At 48.0% G+C, this 23,582-nt stretch overlaps 1 protein-coding gene across 7 annotated transcripts in view; it reads right to left on the bottom strand.

Annotated features, from left to right (window-relative positions):
* GRAP2 (GRB2 related adaptor protein 2) overlaps window positions 1-23,582 on the bottom strand; it is a 61,854-nt gene that overhangs the window by 12,095 nt on the left and 26,177 nt on the right. For all 7 annotated transcript variants that reach the window (XM_042993326.1, XM_042993328.1, XM_042993330.1 and 4 more), the window contains 2 exons: window positions 7,948-8,039; window positions 788-879 (listed from right to left, as the gene is read on the bottom strand). In XM_042993326.1, the coding sequence (XP_042849260.1) occupies window positions 788-879; window positions 7,948-8,039 (184 nt within the window). The remainder of the gene's footprint in view (window positions 1-787; window positions 880-7,947; window positions 8,040-23,582) is intronic.

The following is a 23,582-nucleotide window of genomic DNA, read 5'->3' as shown; positions in this document are numbered from 1 at the left end:
ATGGGCAAGAGGGGCTTTTCCGGTGGCTTGATCGTCCCAGTGACCCTGGAAGGAAGGCCCTGAGTCCACAGTGCGGTCGGGGAGGAGCTGGAGGCTTGAGGAGCGAGAAGGTGTGAGGGGGTCATTGAGGAGATTACAGGGCAACATCAAGGGCTGAGGTCAGTGGTCATTCTGTCGGTTCAGTGGTCAGTCCTGGTTCACAGGGTTGCCAACACCGCTTGGGGTTTCTAACAGCCCTCTGCTCTTTGGGCTAGACTGTGACTCGCGGACCAGATTAGATTTCTATCTAACCTTTGTGGTCGATTCTTGAGACAAACGAGACCCAATCTCAATTTTTCTGTTTCCTCCTTAGGAAGGGAATTTCCTCTTCCCCCCACTCTGTTCTCACTGGTTTGAGCACGGTTTAGGGAAGGCAAGGAGCTGTGTGGGGTCCCTGGTGAGGGTGGAAGAGGCTGGGAGAAAAGACTCGCTCTGAAGAGGCAGCTTCTGACACGGGTGGCCAACAGCGCCCCCGGTGGAATTTGTGGAAACCCTGTGATTGCGGTTATAGATGAGTTTAGCTTATAAACCTAAAATAGGCGATACATGCACATGGTATAAAATTCAAAAGGGAATGCAGTGAAATGCAAATCTCCCTCCCACCCTGGCCTTCAGCTTTGTGATTCCCTCTCCAGAGGCAACCGGTTTTGACAGTGTCTTGGGTATGGATGGATAATTTTAGTGACTGCTGAAAAAGTAAGGGGAGTGTGAGTGGGTAGGCCCGTGTCAGCAGGCTGGAAATACTTACTCAGGAAACTGGATGTCTATAAAATTCTTGGGCACATATCCTTCTTGGCTCCCAAGCTCCGCCTTGAACCACTCCTCTTGGTTACTTAAGATCTACATGGAAGAGAAGGAAGGAAGGACAAAGATTGTAGGGAGGACAGTCTTGGCGTCCTCCAAGAGGCAGAAGAGAGGGGCTGCGGGGCAAAGAACACCCTTTCGGATTTAGAGGGAAATAAGCCAGAGAGACAACACAGGCGCTCCAGTGGGAGAGCAACAGGTTTGTCTCTAGAGTTTGGCTTCCTTGACCCCGAGCTAATTTCTGTCCCCTAGTGCCATCCACACATGGGACGCCACCGTGGTGTGACCTCCCAGACTCAGCATTCAGGGGCCTCTCTGCAATCCTTTCTCTTTATATGTTGGAAACTCGTGTGTCCCAGATCTCAGCATCTGAAGCTCCTCATGTGAGCAGGTGTTGGGAAGCCAAGAGCAGCCACTCCATGGTTTTTTTCTTCTCTGCTAGGTAACCAGGAACCTTTCAAAAATTTAATTTGTTCCTTTTTTTTTTTCCCGACAAGCAAATTAAAACTTAAACATCCAGTGGGGCCAGCTTTGAAAACAGTAACTGTCTGTGTTCACACTCCATGTGAGTGTGAGAGCTTGTGAGAGCTTCACAATTTGGACGTAACTCAAGATGTTTGGGACGCCTTTTCTAAACGTGCTTTTAGAGCCAGATCACAAGCAAAACCAGAAGTTCGGTCTCATTACTGTATGGTCCTTCTTTGACTGTGACCCCAAATGCTATCACTTCCCTTGATTACTCATATGACTCACCACTTGGCTCTATGTGGCTTCTGGTTATTTCAGAAAATAGTAGTTTCGCTATTAAAAGACAAATATTTGCCTCCATCCCCCACTGAGAATGTTTCTAAAGCGGGCGGCATGGACTTGAACAATAATGAAGATGGCAGAGCAAAAAAATGAAAAGAAGCTTAACGGTGTCATTGAGCCACTGAATTAGCCACGCTGGAGCCCTCCTGCTTCAGGACTTTGTATGAGAAGTAATAAATTTGCATTATTGTTTAAGCCGCATTTAAGTTTCTGTTTCTTGTAGCTGAAGACTCCGTAACTGATAGACATGCTACACTAAAGGAGAAAGCAGAAGGTGAGCAGGAAAGACTGCCTGGAGGAGAGGCCCTGGGGTTGTCCAGGCAACGGAAGGAGTTACCCAGGCAAAGTCAGACGGCGGCGGCGCAGGAACTTCTGGGATGAGAGGAAGTGAGGTGCATTCTGGGAACGAAAGGCTTCCGTCCCGCGGGAGTTTAGATTGTGGCCCCAGGGGCCGTGGGGATACCAGAGGTACAGGCCCTTGTAGCCCATGTTGGAAAGTCTGGGCTTCCGTCTTGAAATTTATGGGGAACCACTAAAGGATTCTGAGCAGGGACATAACACAGCAAGAATTAGAGCCAAGAGAGAGCCCTGCATCAGAACGTGAAGACGGATTGGGGGGGGAAAGTCTGGGAAGGGAGTGCAGCCATCCCAGCGAGGGGCGAAGGGGTATTTTAGAGGAACCTGGAAGCAAAGTGTGCGGGATTTCGCGACTGTTCTTGGAACCAAGGGAGAAGTGGACTCCGGGAGGGCTCCGGATTTCGCCCTTGGGAGACCGAGTGGGTGGTGATGGCTTTGCTAATACATGAAGAGAAGCAGGTCTGAGGCAAAACCCATGGGCTTCAGATTGCATGTGGGTGCATGTGGGTGAATCCAAGCTGCCCCCTGCGTCTGAGGAGAAAAGCTCAGTGAGCCGTTGGAGATGTGTGTCTGGGCTGGGCAGAGAGGTTGGGGCTGGCATTGGGGATTTCAGAGTCGTCCTATGGCAGGTGGAGTTGAAGTCTCAGTCCCACGGGTTTCTCTGTCCCAGAGAGGAGCAGAGATGAAGACGGCGAAGTAACTGATATTTCGAATATCACCCCCGGGGTGGAAGAAAGGGGCCGGCCCTCTGAGTTTGGAATTGAGAAGGCTTGGTTTCCAGCTTGGCCCTGTCACTCGCTGTGTGACTTTCCGCAGGTCAATTAGCCATCTGATAAATGGGGACAGTGACAACCAGCTAGCATCTCCCGAGCTGATGTGAGGATCAGATGAGCTCTGGTACCTCGAAGTCCTTCAGAAAGTGCATCCTGAAAGGGGCGCCTGGATGGCTCAGTGGGTTAAGCATCTGACCTTGGCTCAGGTCGTGATCTCGTGGTTTGTGGGTTCGAGCCCTGCATCGGGCTCTGTGCTGACAGCTCAGAGCCTGGAGCCTGCTTCAGATTCTGTGTCTCCCTCTCTCTCTGCCCCTCCCTCCCTCTCTCTCTTTCTCAAAAGTAAATAAACATTAAAATTTTTTTAAAACACAATTCTGCAAAATGTGGTATTCTTGGGAGGGAGACCTCCAGCTCTGAAGGACATAGTAGGGTTTATAAGTTCTTTAAAGCATTATATGTGTATGTTTTGAATTTAATCACCTGTTCTGAAGAAATAAAAGTGTGTCTCATATTTGAGTTCTAGAATTGCTGAGGACAGAAAACTTTATAGTTTCTATCATCAAATATGACTGCTGGTATCACTAAGGACTCGTGGGTATGTGTATGCCGAGAGGGGGCGGAGTGGGGGGAGCAGAAAAATCTAGGTCAAAAAAAGCACTCGGAAACCCGGCACCGGTGCCCGGGATTCACACAGAGAACACAAGGACATTTCACTCCGTGCCTTCACCCCTCAACGTATGGCTTTGGAGTTCCTTTCTCCCATCACATGGGAGTGCGATGTTTGGGCTGGGTAGCAAATGTCAAACACGAAGGTGAGCAGGGATAAGGTAAAAGAGGCCATGTGGAAATTGGCTCATCACGGTAAGAACCAACTATGTACTTAGTTCTCTGACCTGAAACCAGCTGTAATTTTAGTAATTGTGGCTCACACCCATCTACCTCCTGTAGCAACTGAAAGATTATCCCACAATGGCGGCCATTTCTCCCCACCACCTGGTGCTCCGTCTGCCTAAGATCGTGTTCCCAGAGAGGTGAATTTACAGGCTTTTTATGGCGTATAGAAGGCAAGGTTTTAAAAGAATCTCATTTTCTGCAAAGAGGAGTGTTTGGGGGGAGGTGGTTTCCTTCTGCCGTTGTTGGCCCAGGGCCCCATACTTCCTGTTCTTCTCATCTCTCTGTCTGTTCGGTTCCCCCTATCTCTTGTCCCCATCATGAAAACTCGAGCAAGGGGTTCAGCCTGAACACATGAGGTTTTACACTTCACTTTACTGTATGTTAATTCGGATAATGTTGCCTACGAGAATAATTTTCTGGGTTACATGGCCTGAGAATAAGTTAGACGTGGGAAGAGGACAAAATGTACAGTTGGGAGAATTTTAAAATTGGATGGAATTATAGCTCTTAGAGGCATAGCAGAAATCTGAAGTATTGCAGTTAATTACATAGGATTAACTCTTCATGCTTTCAGGTCACTGTTTTAGTAGGAAGAAACAGGGCTGAGTTAGACACAGTACAGAAGCAGGTGGAAATGGACTGGGTCGTTTTTTTTTAAAAAAAAACAGCGGCAGATTTAAGAGGGAAAATGTTAAGTCTGGGGCTGCACAGAGCTGCAGGTCCAAGGGGTTGAGGCATGAACATAAAATTATCTGACTCCTAATGTTTCCGTCACAGGAGAAGCTGGATCGAGCCATTCGGCCAGAGTTCCCCGTCCACCATCTTGTTCATCGTCCTTTGATCGGCATCTAGTGAGCACCCGCTGTTTGCGCTTAGGTGCTGGGAATACAGAGATGAAGAAGCTGAGGCCTGTGTCCTGGGGAACTCACAGTCTAGAGGGGGTTAGCTGGTGGTGAGCTCGTCAGGCATTGTTTGTACCTTTTAGTGAAAAAGTCTGTTTCGTCTTTTAGCACGAAAAGTCTAGGATGAAAGAGCATCCCAGGAGTAAATTGCTGGGGCGGTCAAGAGCTGCTTTGGAAAGCAATTGCAAGATCTTGGGGCTTTGTACCCATCTCTGGAGCGGAGGGGCAGATGTTGCAGTCATACATAGAGACCCACGGGCAGGGCTACCGACCGCCGTGATAGAGACATGCTGTGGGGTTCCGCCAACAAGCCCCTCTCCACTTTTCTTTCCATCGGCACAGCTGCAAGGGACAGAATTTGAAAAGGACAGGTTTGCCCTCCCGATGGAATTCTACACGAGCGTGCAGAAATGCAATTTAACAATTCACGCAGTTTGCGCTGAGCACCTATGTGGGGCTGTGACTCGCGTGGGGGCGCTGCTGGGAAGACACAAAGATGAACCGGCTTGGCTCTGCTCTCAGGGAGCTCATAGGTGGAGGAAACCACCACTCATTCATTCACCAAATATTAGGGAGGGTCAACTTTCTGCTGTTTTGGACACTGAGGCAGACCTGGCCCCTGCCCTCACAGAGCTTTGGCGAGTGGAATAGCCAACACATGCACGGGCGGTCAGGATCCCACAGGGTAAGGGCAGTGATGGGAGGTGGGTGTAGTGTGCGTTAGAGCACAGGGGTTTGGCTGCTCATAAATAACCGTCTCGGGAGGGGAGATCAGCAGCACCTTGAATGACGTGTGTTGCCGTGCCGTGGAAGAGCTAAAGAGGGAGTGACTCATTTTGCTGGGGCCATAGGGGGTGTGGAGGATTAGTGAGGGTTCCGAGGCAGAGGTAGTCAAATATGCCTGCGGAGGAGAAAGGCATTTGGAGTGCGGGGAGAGTGCGAGAAACTCGGTGTATATATTGCAGCGTGACCTGGGCATTACATACGCAAGGGTGTGTGTAGGTGCGCGTGCGTGTATGTATGTGTGTGTGTGTTCACGGACGAGAGCTTGGGGAGGTTGGGGAGCGGGTTGGGCCCAGGTGGCTTAACTTTCTATCAACTGGTAATGGGGAACCGCTGAATGTTTTTGAGCAAGGAGGTGATCTGACCTGATTTTTTTTCCCAGAAAGATCCTCCGAAGACTAGTACGTAGAATGATTGAAGGAGTAAGAGACAGGAGGTGATGAAGTCAGTCAAGGGGCTGTGGCGATGGTCTGAACGGTGGCAGGAATGGGCAATACTGGAATACGGCAACCATTCACGGAACATCCACTTTGAGGTGGGGCCATTACCTCTAATCCTTCCCCAAACCCTGCAAAATAGTTACGGTCCCCGCTTGCAGATGAAGGACAGTGAAGCTCAGAGGGGCAGGGGACTGATCCAGGGCCACACAGCTAGTCAGCTTGGATTCGAACTCCCAACTTCTCTGGCTCTAAACTCCTGCTCCTTTTTACTTCATCAGACTCCTCTCTCGTGAGGCAGGGGATTGCTTGAGAGATCTCAAGAAGAATATTCAGGACAGAGTAATGTTGAGGAGCGAGGCAGAGCTCCAGTCAGATGCAGAAGAGGGACAGCTAACGGTGTCACCTTCTACAGGCGGTATAGTAGTGTCATGCTATGATACATTAAGGAGATCACGGGTGGACTTGAAGGGAGCGTTGAGGGTAAGAGGCAGTTTCCAGAAAGTTCCAGCAGACTCAGTGGGAGGTGAGGAAGTAGAGGCACCAGCACAGGGAACTCTTCCTGGTGTTGGGAGCCAAGGAGAAGAAAGAAATCAGGAGGTGGACTGAGAAGCAGAGTTGAGGAACGTTTTTTTCTTTCTGCTTTTCTGAGGAATAGGAAACTCTTGAGCAAGATATTGGGTTCTGTTCGCAATGGGAGATGAGGGGTGGGAGTTGGCCCGTTGGCCTCTCTTGAGCGAGGACCCTATATAGCGGTTGATAATCACATGGTCACAATATCCCAGAGAGAAGGGAGGGACTGCTCACCGTGCGGCAGATGCCTCTGTGACCTTGGTAAGATCCCACAGAAGTGAAGGTCGCCTCTTCCTGGGTGGGCGGCCCAGGTGACGTTTTGACCTTGAGAAGCTCCAGCATAGAAGGCACGCCCTTCACAGCTATATTACTAGAGCTTGCAAGGTGAGAGCGGTTAGAAGGACGAATACTGGGGGTGTTCAAGTCCCAAACCAAGTGACTTTCTGAGTCACCCCGTCACGTACTGACAAGGCTCTCACTACGGCAAATATACTTCTTAGGGGCGAGACACTGGTGGCCTCAGTGTTGCTGTGCAGGCTGAGAAGGCCCATGTCGGCTGCTGAGGAGTAGGAATCAGGATTTCTGAGGGTGCTCTGTGGCCAGGCCGGTGCTGGGCGGGGGGTGGGCATTAGCGTCACAGACTCCCCAAATGGCCTGCAGAAGGGCTTCTGCTTTTGCTCAAAATCGGGGTTAAGATGTGAAGCCCACAAGTGTGATGCATGGAATGTGGAAGTCCAAGGCCACTTTGTCTCTGCACGTAGCCACAACAACTCAAGTGTGGGTGTTAGGCAGGTTTTAAGGCGTCCCCGAGCGGCCGGGGTGTGCATGGCCTCCATTGGCCCACGTCTGTTCCAGTCATCTTTTCCCGGCTGTCTCCAGCCTGCACCCTCGGTTGAGTTTTGGCGACACTGAACCTCACAGTGCTCACTGAAGCCATGTGGGCTTGCTTACATCTGAGCTTCCGGTAAGCGTCCAGCCACGTTCCCTGCATTCCCCGGCCACAGGTGTTGCTGCAGCTTCCTGCCACCCCATCTCTCGAGTGGGATCCCTTGTTCCCTCACCTGTGCTCCCTGAGCACTTAGACGAGAACATCTGTAAGAGCCCTTTGGATGGATTTCTTTCCCTCTCCAGACCACAAGTATCTCAGGACAAGGATGGTGACTTATTTCCATCATGTACCCTGGTAACTGGCACCCGAGAGCTCAGAAGGAACGCTTTTGATTGAGGTGAATTTCTCTTTTTTGAAAGAAACCACATGCAGTTTTGAAGAAACAAAGGCATGGGGGGAGCACCTGGATGGCTCAGTGGGTTAAGCATCTGACTCTTGACTTCGGCTCAGGTCATGATCTCACATTGTGTGAGTTTGAGCCCCACATCCGGCTCTGCACTGTCAGTGTGGAGCCTGCTTGGGATTCTCTCTCTCTCTCTCTCTCTCTCTCCCTCAAAATAAACAAATAAACTTAAAAAAGAAAAGAAAAGAAAAGAAACAAAGCCATGGCTTGTTCGATGAACACAGTGACCAGACCAGAGTAACCCAAACTCCCCCGCGGCTCCCCGGGGCCCCACGTCACCTACCTTCAGAACATCTCCGGTGTGAAAGCTCAGCTCATCCTCGCCGGAGGCGGTGAAGTCAAACTTGGCAATGGCTTCCATGTTGCGATGGGAAGCTGGAAGACAGGTAGTGTGTTTATTGTGCCTTTCTGTCCAGGGAAGGGCTCAGAGCAGCGGGCACCTAGCAGTCTTAGCAGGTGGTAGGCGCTTGGCCGAAGGTCTCCGGGCCTGAGAGGAAGACCCAGGTTCGCAGGGAGGGCTTTTGTTTTTGTGGACTCGCTGCGGGAGGGAGCCTGTGGGATCTGCCTCCCGTCGTTCCCTGAATCCCCAAGCTCCAGGAGCGGGGAAATGAAGGCCAGCAGCGCCTTCCCCTTTCTCCTCCCTTTGCCTGCCCGGCCTGTCACCATCTCTGGGGCATCTCTGTTTCTGGTTGATAAGGATGGAAGATTCACTATCATCTCTCACTTGGGGCCCGAGGGGCTGGAAAGACTGTTCTGTAAACATCGTCCTGAGGCTGTCCCTTGGCAGCTATGTTTAACCGGGCGGTGTTAATTAGACAGATGCCATTTTCTCTTTTACATCTGAATCATTTAAGAGAATTAGGCAGCATCGGCCAGTGGGGAACTTAGCATCCTTCCACATGGCTTGAGAGTGGAAAACATTCTGGCTTTAGAGTCAGGGGACTCGATTAGCCAGATTCCTTATTGCGTTATTATAGTGTAAGCCAAGCACATTTTGAAAGATACCGTTATAATACCTCTGAATTGAGTTAAAATGCCTCCACCCCCAGTAATACGCAAGGCCTGTGTAAAATAAGAAAGTTAGCCTACGAATGAAATACAGTTGTTGTTGTTTTAGGAGACAGGGGGGATGTCATAGAGCAGAGTCCTGGTTTTGTTGGTGAATAGCTGTATGTTTTTGTGTAATAACTAAACCTCTTGGAGTCTCAGTTTCTTTATCTGTAAAGTGGAGATCATAATATTGAACTAATAACGATGTGAGATTAAATTCAACAATAGACGCGGGGTGCCTGGGTGGCTCAGTCGATTAAGCGTCCGACTTCGTCTCAGGTCATGATCTCACAGCTCATGAGTTTGAGCCCCACATCGGGCTCTGTGCCGACAGCTCGGAGCCTGGAGCCTACTTCTGATTCTGTGTCTCCCTCTCTTTCTGCCTCTCCCCCGTTCGTACTCTCTCTCTGTCAAAAATAAATAACCATGAAAAAAATTAAAAAAAAAATAAATTAAACAATAGACACAAAATGTTGCATGAGATAAAACTAGGTAGTCTTTCTGTCTTTAAAATAATTGTATTTGAATGAATTTATCCTCAGCAAAGGGAGCCTGGCCAAAAAGAGCTCAAAAACAGAAAAGACAGAAGAGTTTTCTTCTGATTTCTCCCATCTTTTATGAACTTTCCTCTTTGGAATTTGATGCCTATTCTCCAAGACCTGCAAGTCCTTTGTTTCTGTGCTAAGACAGTTCGCTGTTGGGACAGTCTTGGAAGCTGTTGTTTGGCATTTACGTTTGTCAGAATGTGTCAAAGTCTGAACCCCTTTACGTCAGTGAACTCACACCTAATGACTTTCAGTGACCAGTCAACCAGGACCACAATCACCCTCTCTGTGGGAATTTCCACCCAAGTGACAAGATTTAGGTGACTAAGGAAGGTGGCTGCCCGGTGGGGAGGGTGCGGCACGCAGAGATCAGGGGATTAAAGCCACTGCCACAGTGATGGCAGCCAAGTGACCCGTTTCTCTGACTTTCCACATTTGTTTGGTCTTCCAAAGGTAATTTGTAGAGATGACGATTACCCATCTGAAAGATAGATATTGGGCAAAAAAATGTTTCAGGAGCCCAAGCAAAATGTCATAGTTAACTGTGTGCCAAAATTTATCCCCCCCCCCCCCCACACACAAAGATATATACTTTTTGTATCCTTTCTTCAGGATCTGTCCATCTAAGGCAAATTAAAGTTGTGACCTAGGATGGCCCACTCAACAGGAAGGAGTATTCTGCCCTCCTTAGTGAGTGCTAAATGCTTTTGCTGATTTGCTTCACCCCGTGGCTTTAACATGAAAAGCCTCCCCTAATTAAGGCCTTGCTTTGAGTTTGCAGGGAGATGTGGTGTCTGTGGGTCACCCTCATGGTATTGACACAGATACTGGTCACCTCAGGAGATCAAGTGTCAGGTGAATGGTCCTGAAATCCAAGATCCCATTTCTATGCAAATTTACCTTAATAAGCAGGATGGAGACAAGGGGAGGGCAAATGCTAAACATATTAGAAAGTCACATAAATTAGGGATGCAAAAAATATCCAAGGCATGCTCTAGATATGACCTTGAGCTTGGGAAGATCTTTCCTATGTTACATGGAACTCGGATCCGGCCTGGGTGCTTGGACCAGGCTGGCCGTGCGTAACTTCCGTGAGGAGGTGAGGCAGCGTTGCTCCTGAAGCACCAGCTCTCTCTCTGCCTTCCCCCCGGGGCCCATAACAGAACTCCCCAGCTTATAATATTAATCCTGGCTCTGAAAACCCAATGAAACCAGGCCCACTCTTAATGAGATCACTTTGAAAAAATTTGTTTGCCTCCCATTTCCATTTGTGAAATGAAATCTGTTCAGATGCTCTTTGGTAGGAGGGAGACGTTCAGCGGGGAGTGGGGGAGTGTTCTAGTCTCGTTGAAATCACGGCGTTTTGCAATTTCTCCCCTTGCATTTACTGCTCCCTGCTTCCCTAATAGCAGGGCCACCCCCCCAGGGCTTGGGCTTCTGTTTGGTCATAAAAATGCATGGAAATTTATATCCCATTTGTCTGTACCCATTAGTATTAACTTCGAAAACTTTTGAATTACCACCAGGGAAGAAGAACACTGAACTACCATATTTTGCTCCGTGTTTGTCCATTTGTTTTATAGTCAGTACCTTCCACCAACGCATGATGCATCGATTGATGCTGGCCACCTCGGGAATTCAAGAACGCAATGGAGCCTTCTAGCTACTGTGTGCAGTTACCGTGCTCCTGACCTCAGGGGGAGATGGAGAGAGAGACATCTCTTTAAAGAACCTCACAGACAGATTAAATGTGCGTTTCCTTCCAGCGCTGAGCTTCAGAAATGGCTGCAATGCTACCTGCTGGAGAATGTGAACTTGAGGTGACAGTTTCCGGAGGCAGTCAAGCCACCTCCATCAGCTTCCCCCACCCACCGCAAGCCCGTTGACGACGCCGTTTGCCCAGGAATCCTGCCTCAGAACCATGCAGGGCTCCTGCCCTTAATGCTGGCTCTGCCTCTCACCCTCCCTCTGTGTCTCTCTCACTTTGCCCCTTTATGGATTGCGCACAATATCCATTAGCAGCCCCGTGACACAGATCTACGCCATTTGGCGGCACAGGACTTCCCCACGCATGATTTTCTCTGCCCTTGCATTTCCATTTAGGCTTCTTTTACCACCAAAACACCCGAAAAACATCCAGGCTTAGATACCAGGAATGTATGTCCACTTCTAAGATAGAGTCACCACAGAGGATGAAAACAAAAGCCACAAGACGGCTCTTTAAAAGAGCCGCCCTGTGAAATCCAGATTAATTGGATGTGTTCAGAAACACGTAGTTACTGTCGAGATGGTACCAGGCAAGAAACTTCTTGAAAGATTTCAGCTCCTCCTAAGTTGGCTATGAATAGCCGCGGCTTCCGCTTTATGCATCTCTTAAAAAGAGCAATTGCATAACACCGCAAAGCTGCTGGAAGATTCAGGCTCAGGACCCGAAGAAAGAAGGAACTGGGTCCTACACTGAACTGGCAACACCACTTCCTATTTTGTTGGGGGAGAACTCTAATTTAAATATGATATGACTTGCACTTGTAATTCAGTTAAGCTAATGTGTTCTTTTTTTTTTTTAAAGAGAGAAACATTGCTCCTTCTAAATATTGTGATTTTTATTAATTTGCATCTTGTGTATGAAACGAAGCGATAGAATAGTGATGAGTTTACACGTGAGGACTTTAACTGCAGTTACCAAGAGGAGGTCGGCTAAAAACGTAAAATTCTCCCGGCGGGTTAATTTCACGCAATGCAGAGACTTGGAACCCACGGAATTCCTTCTATTTGTCAGGCAAAGCCCCTCTTGGAGACAATGAGAAGGTAACGCAGAACGCTTACTCTCCCCGCTGAATTGGCAAGGTCAGCTCCATTACTTTTCAGCAGTAAGAAACCTTACACTACCAGGAAAAAAAAAAAAAGATTATAGCTAAGCCTCACGGTACACAATAGATATGTTCTCGGAAAGTTATTAGGAATAGAGTATTTGTAAGTGGAATCATATTAGCATGCATTATAGAGGCTCACTCCATAAAGCAACCCCATGGTGAATCCCTTTACAAAATGAAAAGGAAAATTTGTTATGCAAATAACTGCTTTTACCTTATCTGTTTTAAATGCTGGGTTTTCTTGTGTTGAGTCTTAAAACAGAGCACACCTGTAGATCCTTCCGACACCTCCCACCGTGGGTTAAATGTTAGTTTCCCCTCTTCTTAAGTCCCAGAACGCTTTTTAAAAGCCTCTCCTATTGATATGTAACATTTCACCTTGGAGTATAGAGTAGGAGTCGGCAAACCTTTTCTGGAAGGACCAGAGAGTAAATATTTTGGGCTCTGCGGCCCATACAGTCTCTGCCACAACCACTCAGTCGTGCAGTTGTAGCCCCGAAGGCAGCCTGAGAGAACAGTAAGGAATGGGTGTAGCTGGGTTCCAATAAAACTTCGAACACCGAAGCTTGAATTTCATATACTTTTTACATGCCACAAAGTATTCTTCTTCTCCTGATTTTTTCTCCCAACCATTTGCGAATGTGAAAACCATCTTGGCTCATGGGCAAACACGTGTGATGGGTGAATTTGGCCTACAGGCTATACGTTGTGGACCCCGGGTACAGGTGTTTATATGTACATCCTACTTCCCCTAATAGTTTGTAAACTTCTGGAGGGGAAGAGCTGTAGCTTAGTGGACAGAGTGTGGGCTTAGGAGTAGATGGGCCTGGATTTAAATCCGAGAGGTGTCACTCATTTTCCCAGCGTCCTGCTTATCCATTAGCCAGGAGTAACCGCATTGACTCCAGAGGGGTGTTCATGCGTATAAAGACGCCGGCACACAGTAGGTGTTCAATAAATGGTAGGAGTGGTTGCTGTCGTTTACCCTCAGATTCCCTACCGTATCGAACCGGTGCTTAGTAGGCACCTGGGAAACGCTGAGTGAATGAAAACGCGATCAGCAACCTGCCCTCAGAATTATAACTGTAATTGATTTCCTTGGGGAAGGGGCAGCAGACAGAGGACCCATTTACAAGGATCAATTAATTTTCCACTCGAAGGTGCCCTGACTTCTCGGCAAACTCAGCCGCAGATAATAAAACATACTCCCACGCTAGAGGTCTGATTTATTTAATCCAATAGAGGGCAATGGTGCACCCCAAACCGTGGATTCCATCCCGTAAATTTTTTTTTTTTTTTTCATCTTGAGTGCCCGCAGTCTTTATCTAGGCAGGTTTGGTGATTGTCCTCATTGTCTCCTGTGTGTTTTAAGGCGAGTAAACTTTAACATTTCAACGAGTCTCAAGCCCCTACAGCACATGAGTTACTTTGCCGGGAAAGAGCTAGAAGCCATCTGCGATTACTGGCTCTCTGACACTTAAATTCCCTGAGTTTCCTGGAAAGGTGTTTCTGCTCCTCTCAGAGTGACTAGACCCTCACTCCCGCTTTTGAGTTTAGGTTAATGATTTGTGTTGGAACCCCTACGGTGTGTTTTTCTTTCATCTGAACTCTAGAGCTGTGGTTGGAGACTTTTTGCCTTAGTCGCCTTTTCTTGGGCGTTAGACGTCGGACCAGGACACTGAGAAAGGTCATAGATGGCCCTTCCTGAAAACGTGTAGGCTTAGGATGGACAACTACCTTAGGATTCACCTGCTGGCTATTGCTTAAATATTCTCCTAGGGACCCACATCCATCTCTTTTGGAGAAGAAAGTGAGAAAAAGGAAAGAAAAAGGCTGAGCCTGGCCAAGAGATCAAGGGCTGGCCTTTCCTCAGTTGGGGCTTTCAAATGACAGTTTTGCTCTATTCTAAACCAGCGGAAGCCCTGCTTACAGAATACCTCTTAATCAGCTGGCCATGTTGAAGATGTTAGCCTTCTCGCTGAAGGTCTAACAAGGCGTACGTATTTCTTCACTGTGCCTGCTCTTGAATTACTTCTAACTCATCTTCTGGAGCCTTTAAAATAGAAACCCTCAAATCCTATTCTAGTAAGATCCTCCTTCTGGTTTCTCTGGAGATTCGCATCTGTGGCCATGTGTAGAGGCTAAGTGGGAGTTGAGGCAGCACCAAGCTTGCAGATAGATAGCCATGTCCTTGGGAATGGCCGTCAGGGGCCTCTGCTTTCAAGGATTTACGACCAACGGCTCCCATGCTTATCTAGACCTCCCCAGCCAGGGACGCAGGACCATTCCTCTTTAGGTTCAGGATCTCAGGGGAATAAACAGCCTTCTCTGGAGGACCTGGCCTGTTTCCACAGGTGTTCTCTCTAAGGGACATAAACATTTCGGACTTTACGGCAACCAGAGTAAGCAAAGACAAGTGAAATACACTCCACTAAACCATTTCTGGCTAGTTGGCTGAGATTTTAGTACTCTCTAAGAGCCTCCATTTTAAATGATTTTGCACACATGAGACGTTCTTATTTTCCTCTTGTCCCTAGGTGACTCATTATTTCCCCCTCCAAAGCCCTAGGAAGGCACAAATCCCCCCCGCATGACCGGCAGGGAGCTAGAGGGGACCTCCACGGCCCGTCCGAGAACATTAATTCCTCGGTGGTTGATCTGCTGACGCAAGTCTTGAAGACACAAGGAAGTGGCTCAGGAAGAACCCCCAGGGTGTGCTCCGTCTTCCCTGCAGGTGTGTTTCCTACGTGACAACCATCCTCTGGCTGTTTCACCTCGGCTGGAAGCAGCCACAGGGCTGTCTCTGATGACAGGTAACTCACGGGCAGCGGGTCCTGGAGCGAGAGATGAGACATGGGCGGGAGAGGTGTGCCGTTCTCTCCTCCCCGTCTGGGACGGCAGTCTGTTACCCCTTCGGCGAGGCTGGCTTCACCCACCCTGATCTTGGGATGCTCTCTCTACCAGTGCACCTCCTGTAGACCCTCTGCCAACCTCTTAGGGTCTCAGTCCACCCTTTGGCCTTGCCTTGAGATGGCTCCCTATTTTCCATGGGAAATCTTTTCCCATGGGAACCATCTCCTCAGCTTGTTTTTAGCTTTGGGAGCCAAATAAATATATTTCAAAGATGTGCAGACAAACCTGACACAACTGGAGAGTCCCTCTAAATCCCTTATATCCTTATTTAATCAAATTGCTGTTGTGTAGGTCCCTGCCTGTCACTGTGGATTAGGGAGATTTCACTGGTCTCAAGGATGTTTTCCTCCTTTTTAATTAGCTCCTCTTTTCCTGCTTAAGGTTTTTTTTTTTTTTTTTTTGGTTTTGGGTGGGGAGGGATGGCGAGGGGAAGGGAGGAGAAGGTGGAGACAAATCAGGAGAGTGTCCCTGTGCATGTCCCCTCCCCTCCCCTGCTCTTCCTTCTGGTTATTTATCAGCCTACTCTTCTGTAATCCACACCAGTCTGGCCTATCAAACTTAACTTTCTTTTCTTTTTTAAGATTTTATTTTTAAGCAATCTCTCCATCCAGTGGGAGGCTTGAACTCACAACCCCGAGATCAAGAATTGCGTGCTCCCACCGACGGAGCCAGCTGGGTGCCCCTCTTATTTATTGATTGATTGATTGATTGATTTTCCAAGTTCAAAGCACGTCACATAAAATTTCACTCGCCCTCCACCTTTTTGTAAGAAAAAATCCTTTTCTTTAAGCGTAATGTCTACGTTCTATCAAACTCAAGCAAATCCTATTCTCTTTTTCCTAACTTGCCATTCTCTGCAAGGCAAGATTGCCAGCAACAGTGGAGAGGCACAGACCTGGCTGTCAGAGAGAGACCTGGTTTCAGATCTGTTTGGCCGCTTCCTTGCTTGCTGGGAAAACTTACCCCCCCCCCCGCCCCCCGCCTCAGGTTCTGCATCAAGAATTCAGATAATAATCCTCATTCCCAGTGTTGCCAGGGATAGGCTCATCCTTGGCATTCGACAGTTCAGTGTCTCTTTCTCCCATCATTTTGCATCTCACCTATCTACTTCCCTTTCTTTTTTTTTATTAAAATTTTTTTAAGGTTTATGTATTTTTCAGAGACAGAGAGGCAGAGCGTGAGTGGGGGAGGGGCAGAGAGAGAGAGACACAGAATCCGAAACAGGCTCCAGGCTCTGAGCTGTCAGCACAGAGCCCGACGCGGGGCTCGAACTCACAGATGGGGAGATCATGACCTGAGCTCAACCGACTGAGCCACCCAGGCGCCCCTCTACTTCCCTTTCTTGTAAACAGTCTCCAAACCGTTTTTAGAAATCCACCAAGCCTATGCCACGGTCCAGCTTCTTAAATCTCTGTTTTTGTTCACTTAACCCCAGGTGAGCGCTAGCTTCTCTCTACTCCCTATGGAGTCCTGGCTCCAGCAACAGCAGAAGGTACGACGACACAACGTCCTGTAATCAAGACAATCCCGTAAGTAAAGAGAAGAAACAGCCCAAACCAAAGGGAAGTGGCGAAATGGAAGGCTGAGAAACAGAAGACTGATTTGGTTTCTAAACTTTGCCCTCTGCCCGGAGCTCAGTGACTGCACTGCTATCTGTAAAGGAAGCCCCAGGACAGCCACACAGGGAGCTCACGCAGACCGTGCCTCACCCAAGTCTAGAGACCAGAACCGGCTGAGACTAAGTTCCATGTATCCATGTGGTCTACCATGGGCCAAGGGCCTCACCTGCACTTTGCTACATTAATATGATTATGGTCATTATTCCTAGTGCTACCCGACCGTCACTCCCATTTCATAGTTGGGAAACTGAGGGGGGCGATTACCGTGCAAGTCTGCTGGCTGGCGAGGCTGTGCTCTGTTTCCTTCACCGCGGTGCCTCTGCCGGTCCTAGCAAACCTGGAAAGTCCTGCACTAGTTCAGGGTAATTACCAACGAGCTCAGGGCCCCCCAGACCTTCCTGGGTGGCTGTCCTTCAGTCAAGAAATTGATGGGAGCAATTCTCACACACCCACAAAATTCAAGCCCGTTATTTCTGCCGCCTCCTGAGGCTGAGCTATCACTTGCTGTTTCCTTGTTTTATCCTGATTGTTCCCTAAAGCAATAACAATTGTCTACAGAAACACCGTGAATCCCGCTGGCAAAATCCAAACAAGAATGGAGCATGAAAGATACCTGCCCCCCAGAATCAGAAATTATTCCACGAGCCCTACAAGAAGGGCAGGAGGGGGGTGGTGGTGGATGTGAGTGGCGGGCAGCGAAGAGACAGACAGACATTTTACAAATCCCCAGGCTTCTCCTTTCTCCCCAACTCCCCCTTCACTTCCTAATTTCTATTCACATCATGATTTCTCTTCAAACGTATCACCGGCATTTTATGGTGCCTTCATGTTCCCTTTTCCTTCTCTTCCCGTCTGTTCACTTCATGTTTGTGTTTATCGATTTGGGCTCTGAACGCTTGGCTCATTTGTCATATATTTGAAAACCTCCGTCTTCTGGCCCTGTCGTCGCCACGGTTGCAACATCGCTCCCAAATGCTATCAGTCCGCGCTCAGCACCCTCTCTCCTTTCCCTCAGTCTGCACTCGGCGCTACCTTAATTCTTATTTGGGCAAAGCACAAAAGCAGAGAGTCGATGACTGTGTGGTCACAAGTGCTTTAATCTTCTTGTCACTTTTACTTATATTCCCAAGCCCCTATTTATTATTGGAATACGGGTCATTTTTTAATTCGCTGGTCTCAAAGCTTGCAAAAGTGGACATTAACCTGTATAACAGTTTACTTTGCTTCATTTGATAAGTCTATCCCTCAAAAGTTGGAGGTAACTACATTTCTACATACCCAGTCGCCCCATAAAGGCACTAAAAAGCTGCCAGTAGGAGGGATGCTAATGCGCCTTACTTCCATCCGATGAATAGTCAACAATTATTCTTATCTTTTTTGGAAATGTAGGTCATAATTTGAGTTTGCTTGAACGGAGGAACGCCTGTATTTGCTTTGCTTCAAGTAGTCTCTTTCTTTTTAACTGCTAGTTTTGATGCCCTAACCCTCAGACTCTCAAAGTTGGACGCGACCCGGTCTCTCTCTAATTTATTGAGATGACAGAGAATGGGCAGAGGGGAGGTTGAATTGGAAACAGTGTGGTGCATTGGTTATATTGGAGCAAAGGTCTCACTGTAATTTTCAGTTTGAATCCTTCCCTAAGGAGAAAAAAACCAAAAGGAATGTATAAAGATGACGCTCACAAGTCTCAAAATCTTGTGACTGTCCCTGGGTCCTCCACCACCCTCCGGGTGACTGGGCTCAGGCTCCTGGCTCTTCCGGTCATTTCCTTCAGGTAACACCACCGTCTGTCAGTGCTCTTCTCAAAATGCGTTACATAGGTTTGAGCTCAGTATTTAAGGAAATGGTCTCAGCCCGGCTGAGCGGAAGGACACGTTTGATCCCTGCAGCCGCACGACAGAGCTTTAACCACGCGTGACACCGCTGGCCGTTGGGGTTCCACAGCAAACCAGGAGGACAAAAGCACCAGGGTCCCCCAGCGTGAAGAGGGGCCACACCAGGCCTCTCCACTTGTGATTCTGTGAGAAGCTTTTGGGAGCCAAAACGTGAGGTTCAAACGTCGTCTTTTTGGCTTCGATCTTGTTTGGGGCCTCGCCACTGGCCAGGTCTTCAGTCCATCGCCATTGTCTGGGCACGGATTTATATTCCCCCACTCTGGCTTCTCTCCCGACTCTTTCCGTACAAGCAAGCTTAATGCCTTTGTGGCCTCTACTCTGTAATAAATGGAACACAGGCTTTGGAGTCAAGAACAGCTGGGCGAGGGTCCTGCTCCTTCCTTCACCAGCTGTGTGATCGCAGGCAAACTGGTGATCTCCGAGCTCAATTTCTTACTGAATGACTCCCTCCAGGTTGACACGAACGTATTCATCGACGCACCCTGAGGATTGACTCCGTACCATTCTCCATGGTTTTCTTCATTCTGTTCCCTGGGAGCTCATGAAAAATGCACCCCAATGCCTTCCTGAGATCAAACTGGGACACGTCGGTGGCCCTTTCGTTACGTGGTGCTCTAATAACCTTATAGGAAAGAACGTAAACCAGAGCAGGGTCAGCTTCTCTTTCAGGCCCATACTCAGGGAAATGCAACGTGGAAGAAATTTGTCTTTTTCACTCACTTTCCCTCTTTTGTGTTTTCTGTTCCCCACTCCTTGTCCATTTTCCTAGCCTTGTTGAGTTTCCTTTTATGTCTTTTTTTTTTAATGTGTATTTACTTATTTTGAGAATGAGAGAGAGAGAGAGAGAGAGAGAGAGCACGCACGCAAGTGGGGGAGGGGGTCAGAGGGAGAGAGAGACAATCTCAAGCGGGCTTCCTGCTCTGCTCAGAGCCCAATGCGGGGCTCCACCCGCGACAGTGAGATCGTGACCTGAGCTGAAGTCAAGAGTTGGACTCAACCGACAGAGCCACCCAGGCATCCCCTTTTTATGTCTTTTAATTAGGCTGCTGTCTACCATGCCCCCATTCACCCTCTCCCCCATCCTGCTTGCTTGATAGAACAAGGACTCCTGGGTGTTGAAGGTTTCTGATTCACACTTTCTGACAGTCATTTTCCCACTCAAGAATCAATGCCATGTTGTCGCACTACCTCCCAGATCTGCTCAAGACTCTCCTCTTGCCATTTTAGGTCTGCAGCAATCTCTTCCTCATCCCATGGGGATCTAAGTCCAAATGGACTTCAGAATACCACACACCCATGCACACATCCCTTAGGAAATGGCTTCTCATTATTCTCCAAGCACTCCCTCTCCATCCTCACCTCTGCAGTGGTCTTCCTTCCGTCACCTGACTCAGGTTGCTATGTACCGTTGTGCAGGTTGTTTAGTGCACAAGGGCCTGTGGCTCAGCCTGCCGTGGGGGCTAAAATCCAACCGGCGCTCTTCTATCAAACTTTGAATCCTGATGTGGGGCTGCGTCTGCCCAAAGTTAGGGGCACACTTTTCCAACTTAAACAAAGGCATCGGGTCTAACTGCAACTGTTCCTTCTAAACCTTACTCGGGGTCTGCCCTTGTCATACCCTATGCTCTTCTCCTCTCTTGATCTTCTGGGGGACCCCTCGCTTGGTGCTGCCGCCACATTCAGTGAGGTGGGCAAGCACCTGGCCTTTTGGAGTTTGGCTACTAGAATTCGAGTCCTGGCTGTCCCACCAGCTATCTGGGTGATCTCGAGAAAGTTATTTAATCTCTCTGGGTCTCCGTTTTCTCATCTTTAAAACAGGAATGATAATAATACCTGCCTTCTAGTGTTCTAGTGAAGATATTTGAATACTTGAAATACCACCCAAAGCACTTAGAATGGTGCCTGGTACATAGGAGGTGCTCCGTGCTTGCTAGTTTCCGCTACTTTGTGCATATTCCACAATAGCTAACAATGACTGAGACAGGCTGTGGCTCACGGAAAGTAGGAGCGAGGAAATGTAGCCCTCGCTAAGTAGGGTCGCTAGATAAAATACAGAATGCCCGGTTCCATTTGAATTTCAGACAAATATTCTAGTGTAAGTATATCCCAAATGTTTACCTTCTCCACAGGAATCTCAAAGTGGTAGATGGTGCCTTGTTAAGATTAATGGCAAGCAATCATTTGACCTTTCCACCCTGTCCTGTCTATTCTCTCTGCTGCCCTTCACATCACACAATGCTTGCCCTGTTAGGTCTCTGACATAAAAACTGGGGAGCGGGCCAATCTGTGGCATGAGACCCGCCATCTTGGAATGGAGCCTTTAGGTGTTCCTGTGAACGTTATGGTTGGCATGTAGAAGCATATATTCTCTCATTCGTATATGCGGGGAGCCACAAAATGTCATACTTCCCACTTTCTCTGCCTTTCGTGTGTTATTTGCCACTTTCAATGTTGTGTGGGCCAAAAAGCACGCTCTTCCTGTTATGCGTTCTGAAATACTATGTGTTTTGATAAGTGGGTTTTATAGATTGGAATTTCAGTTTCTGTAAGTGAATTTTCTTGTAATCCATATTTGTGTTAAAGCAGGAATCCTCTAAGCCTTCTTACGTATTCAGATACTTCTCTTGTGATTATTCTGGCATTTCACGTCGTTATTCTCAAATTCACTATCTGCTCTCTCGTATCTATAACTTGTCAAATTTTTCCACGCTTGGCATTTGCACCACAGTAAAAAAAAACTCCTGGGCACCGGCCCCAGTGAATTATTAGTAGTCCTGTCACATAGTCACCAGGTTGACATTTACTTATATTATCTGTGTCTCTAGTCCCGATGACAAATAATCCTTGAATTGGTTGCTGATACATCATCCTTTTTTTTATTATTATTATTTTTAAATATGATTTGTGCTTTTCTAGAGCTTTGCCTCTTCCTGGCCACTGTAGAGGAAGCTACTGAACCCCCAGTGGTACCAAATGGGGTTCTGTTCCCCTCTTGATCTTCTCTTTTTTATTCTCTTTTATTTCTAATCCTCCATTACTGACTACTTGTCCAGACCCTTTTCTCTGCTAACTCTGTCTGCATGGCCGAGGAGTGGTGATTTCTCCTCAGTCTGGTCTTCAGATTTTCTGCTGCTTGACCTCACTGGGCTTTCACTCTCCTTACCTCTCTCGGGACTATCTCCTATGCTTTATGCATTCGCTCAGCAGACATCTACTGGGCCCCACTTTGCGCCAGTCATTGTGCTCCGTGGGGATCCAGAGTGGATTAGAGAGCGGTCCTAGACTTTAGCTGGCTCCCAGTCTTGATGGAAAGACACACAAGTTGACCAAGCAAGTGAGATCAGTTGAGCCAAACCTCAAGTGGTTGAGGAGCCCAGAGGAGAGTTCCTAACCCCCCTGGGAAGGGTACAGGTGCAGGAGAGACAAGGGGGAGCTTCCGGAGTGAGATGACAAATAAACTGAGCCTTGCAGACAGGTCGAGGGCACATACATCACCGATGGAGGGAATGATCCATGTAAATAGGAGTTGGGGAGACCATCTGGTTCATTATAACCATAGTGGATTGGCGTGAGATGGGATTGGTGATTGGGGGGGGGGGGCAGATCATGAAGGGCCTTGCACAGCCTGCCAAGGACGTTGAACTTTATGCCAAGGGTGAGGAGGAATCACTGAAAGGGTTGCTGACATTTGCATTCGGAAATGTCCAGTCTGGTGCAGCATGAAGGACTGGAGGGCGAGGTAGAGCTGCAGACAGCCAAACCAATGCAGTGGTCAGAAACGGCGAGGGCCTGAAATCTGACGGCGGGAGACTGTGCTCCTTCTCTTGACATTGGGTTTTGATTCCAGGGTAAGTGCTTTACGTGTTATCTCATTTAACACTTGCAAGATCCTGAGGAGTAAGTCCTGTTATTATACCCATCTGATGCATGAGGAAACTCAGGAGCAAAGAGGCAACAGAATTGCCCAAGTTCACATGTATCGAGATACGGCAGGGCCAGAATTCAAATTCAGCCTGTGCACTTCACTAACATTGTCCCTGGTGTATTACTTCGACTAACTGGCGGTGGCTGAGAGGCAGAAAGGAGTCTAGAGCAGTGCTCTCCGGCCGAAATACGCAAGCCACAAATGTGAGCCACATATGCGACTTTAAATATTTCAGTAGCACATTAAAAAAAAAACAACAACTCATTTTTAATAATTCATTTAACACAATATATCCCTAATACTATCATTTCAACATGAAATCGATAAAAAGTACTACTGAAATATTGTGCATTCTTTTTTACTGGACTAACTCTGGTGTGTACTTTATAATTACAGCCCATCTTAATTTGCACCGACCGTATCTGAAGTACTGAATAGTACATGTGGCTGGCAGCTACCATATTTGACCAGTGTGGGTCCAGAATGGCTCTCCCATTTCTGCTGTTGATGATACGGTAGACGGTGATAACATTCTCAGAGTTAAGGGACCATCGGAGGAAAAAGATAATTTGGAAGGAGTTTGAAAGGCTTGGGAAACATCTAGGTGGAGATTCCTAGTCAGGGGTTGGATATATAGGTGTGGATCTCAGCGTAAAAGTCTGAGCAGACATATAAAGTTGGAAGCTATTGCCAGACAGGTGGTTATTAAACCAGGGTTAGAAGGAACTCACATGGGGCGATTATGTACAAGGACTGAGCTCTGGAAACACAAGGAAGGGATGGACATCTCGTGTAGGTGGAGGGGCTCGCTTGTAGGTATCTCCTCTCAAGTGGGAAGGAAGGACGAAGGGACTGTGATTGCAGAAGGTAAGTTTGTGTAGGTAAAGAGAGTGGGGAAAGACAGGAAGCAGGCCTTCTAACCCAATGTTGGCAGGGGTTCTCTTGGCCCCTCTGCTTCCTTTTTCTCTTCTACAGAAAAATGAGCCCTTTTATGGCTGACTGCTCACAAGATCGAGATGCAAAAAAGGGGAGGAAGAGGCAAACAAAATGTAAATGTTTGTTCAGCCAGGAAGTAAAAACCAACACGAGCGCCCATTT

This window comes from Panthera tigris, chromosome B4, assembly GCF_018350195.1.
Source record: "Panthera tigris isolate Pti1 chromosome B4, P.tigris_Pti1_mat1.1, whole genome shotgun sequence".
NCBI classification, from domain to species: Eukaryota; Metazoa; Chordata; class Mammalia; order Carnivora; family Felidae; genus Panthera; species Panthera tigris.
The sequence above is the reverse complement of the archived record's forward strand: the minus strand, read 5'-3'. Positions and strand labels throughout refer to the sequence as shown.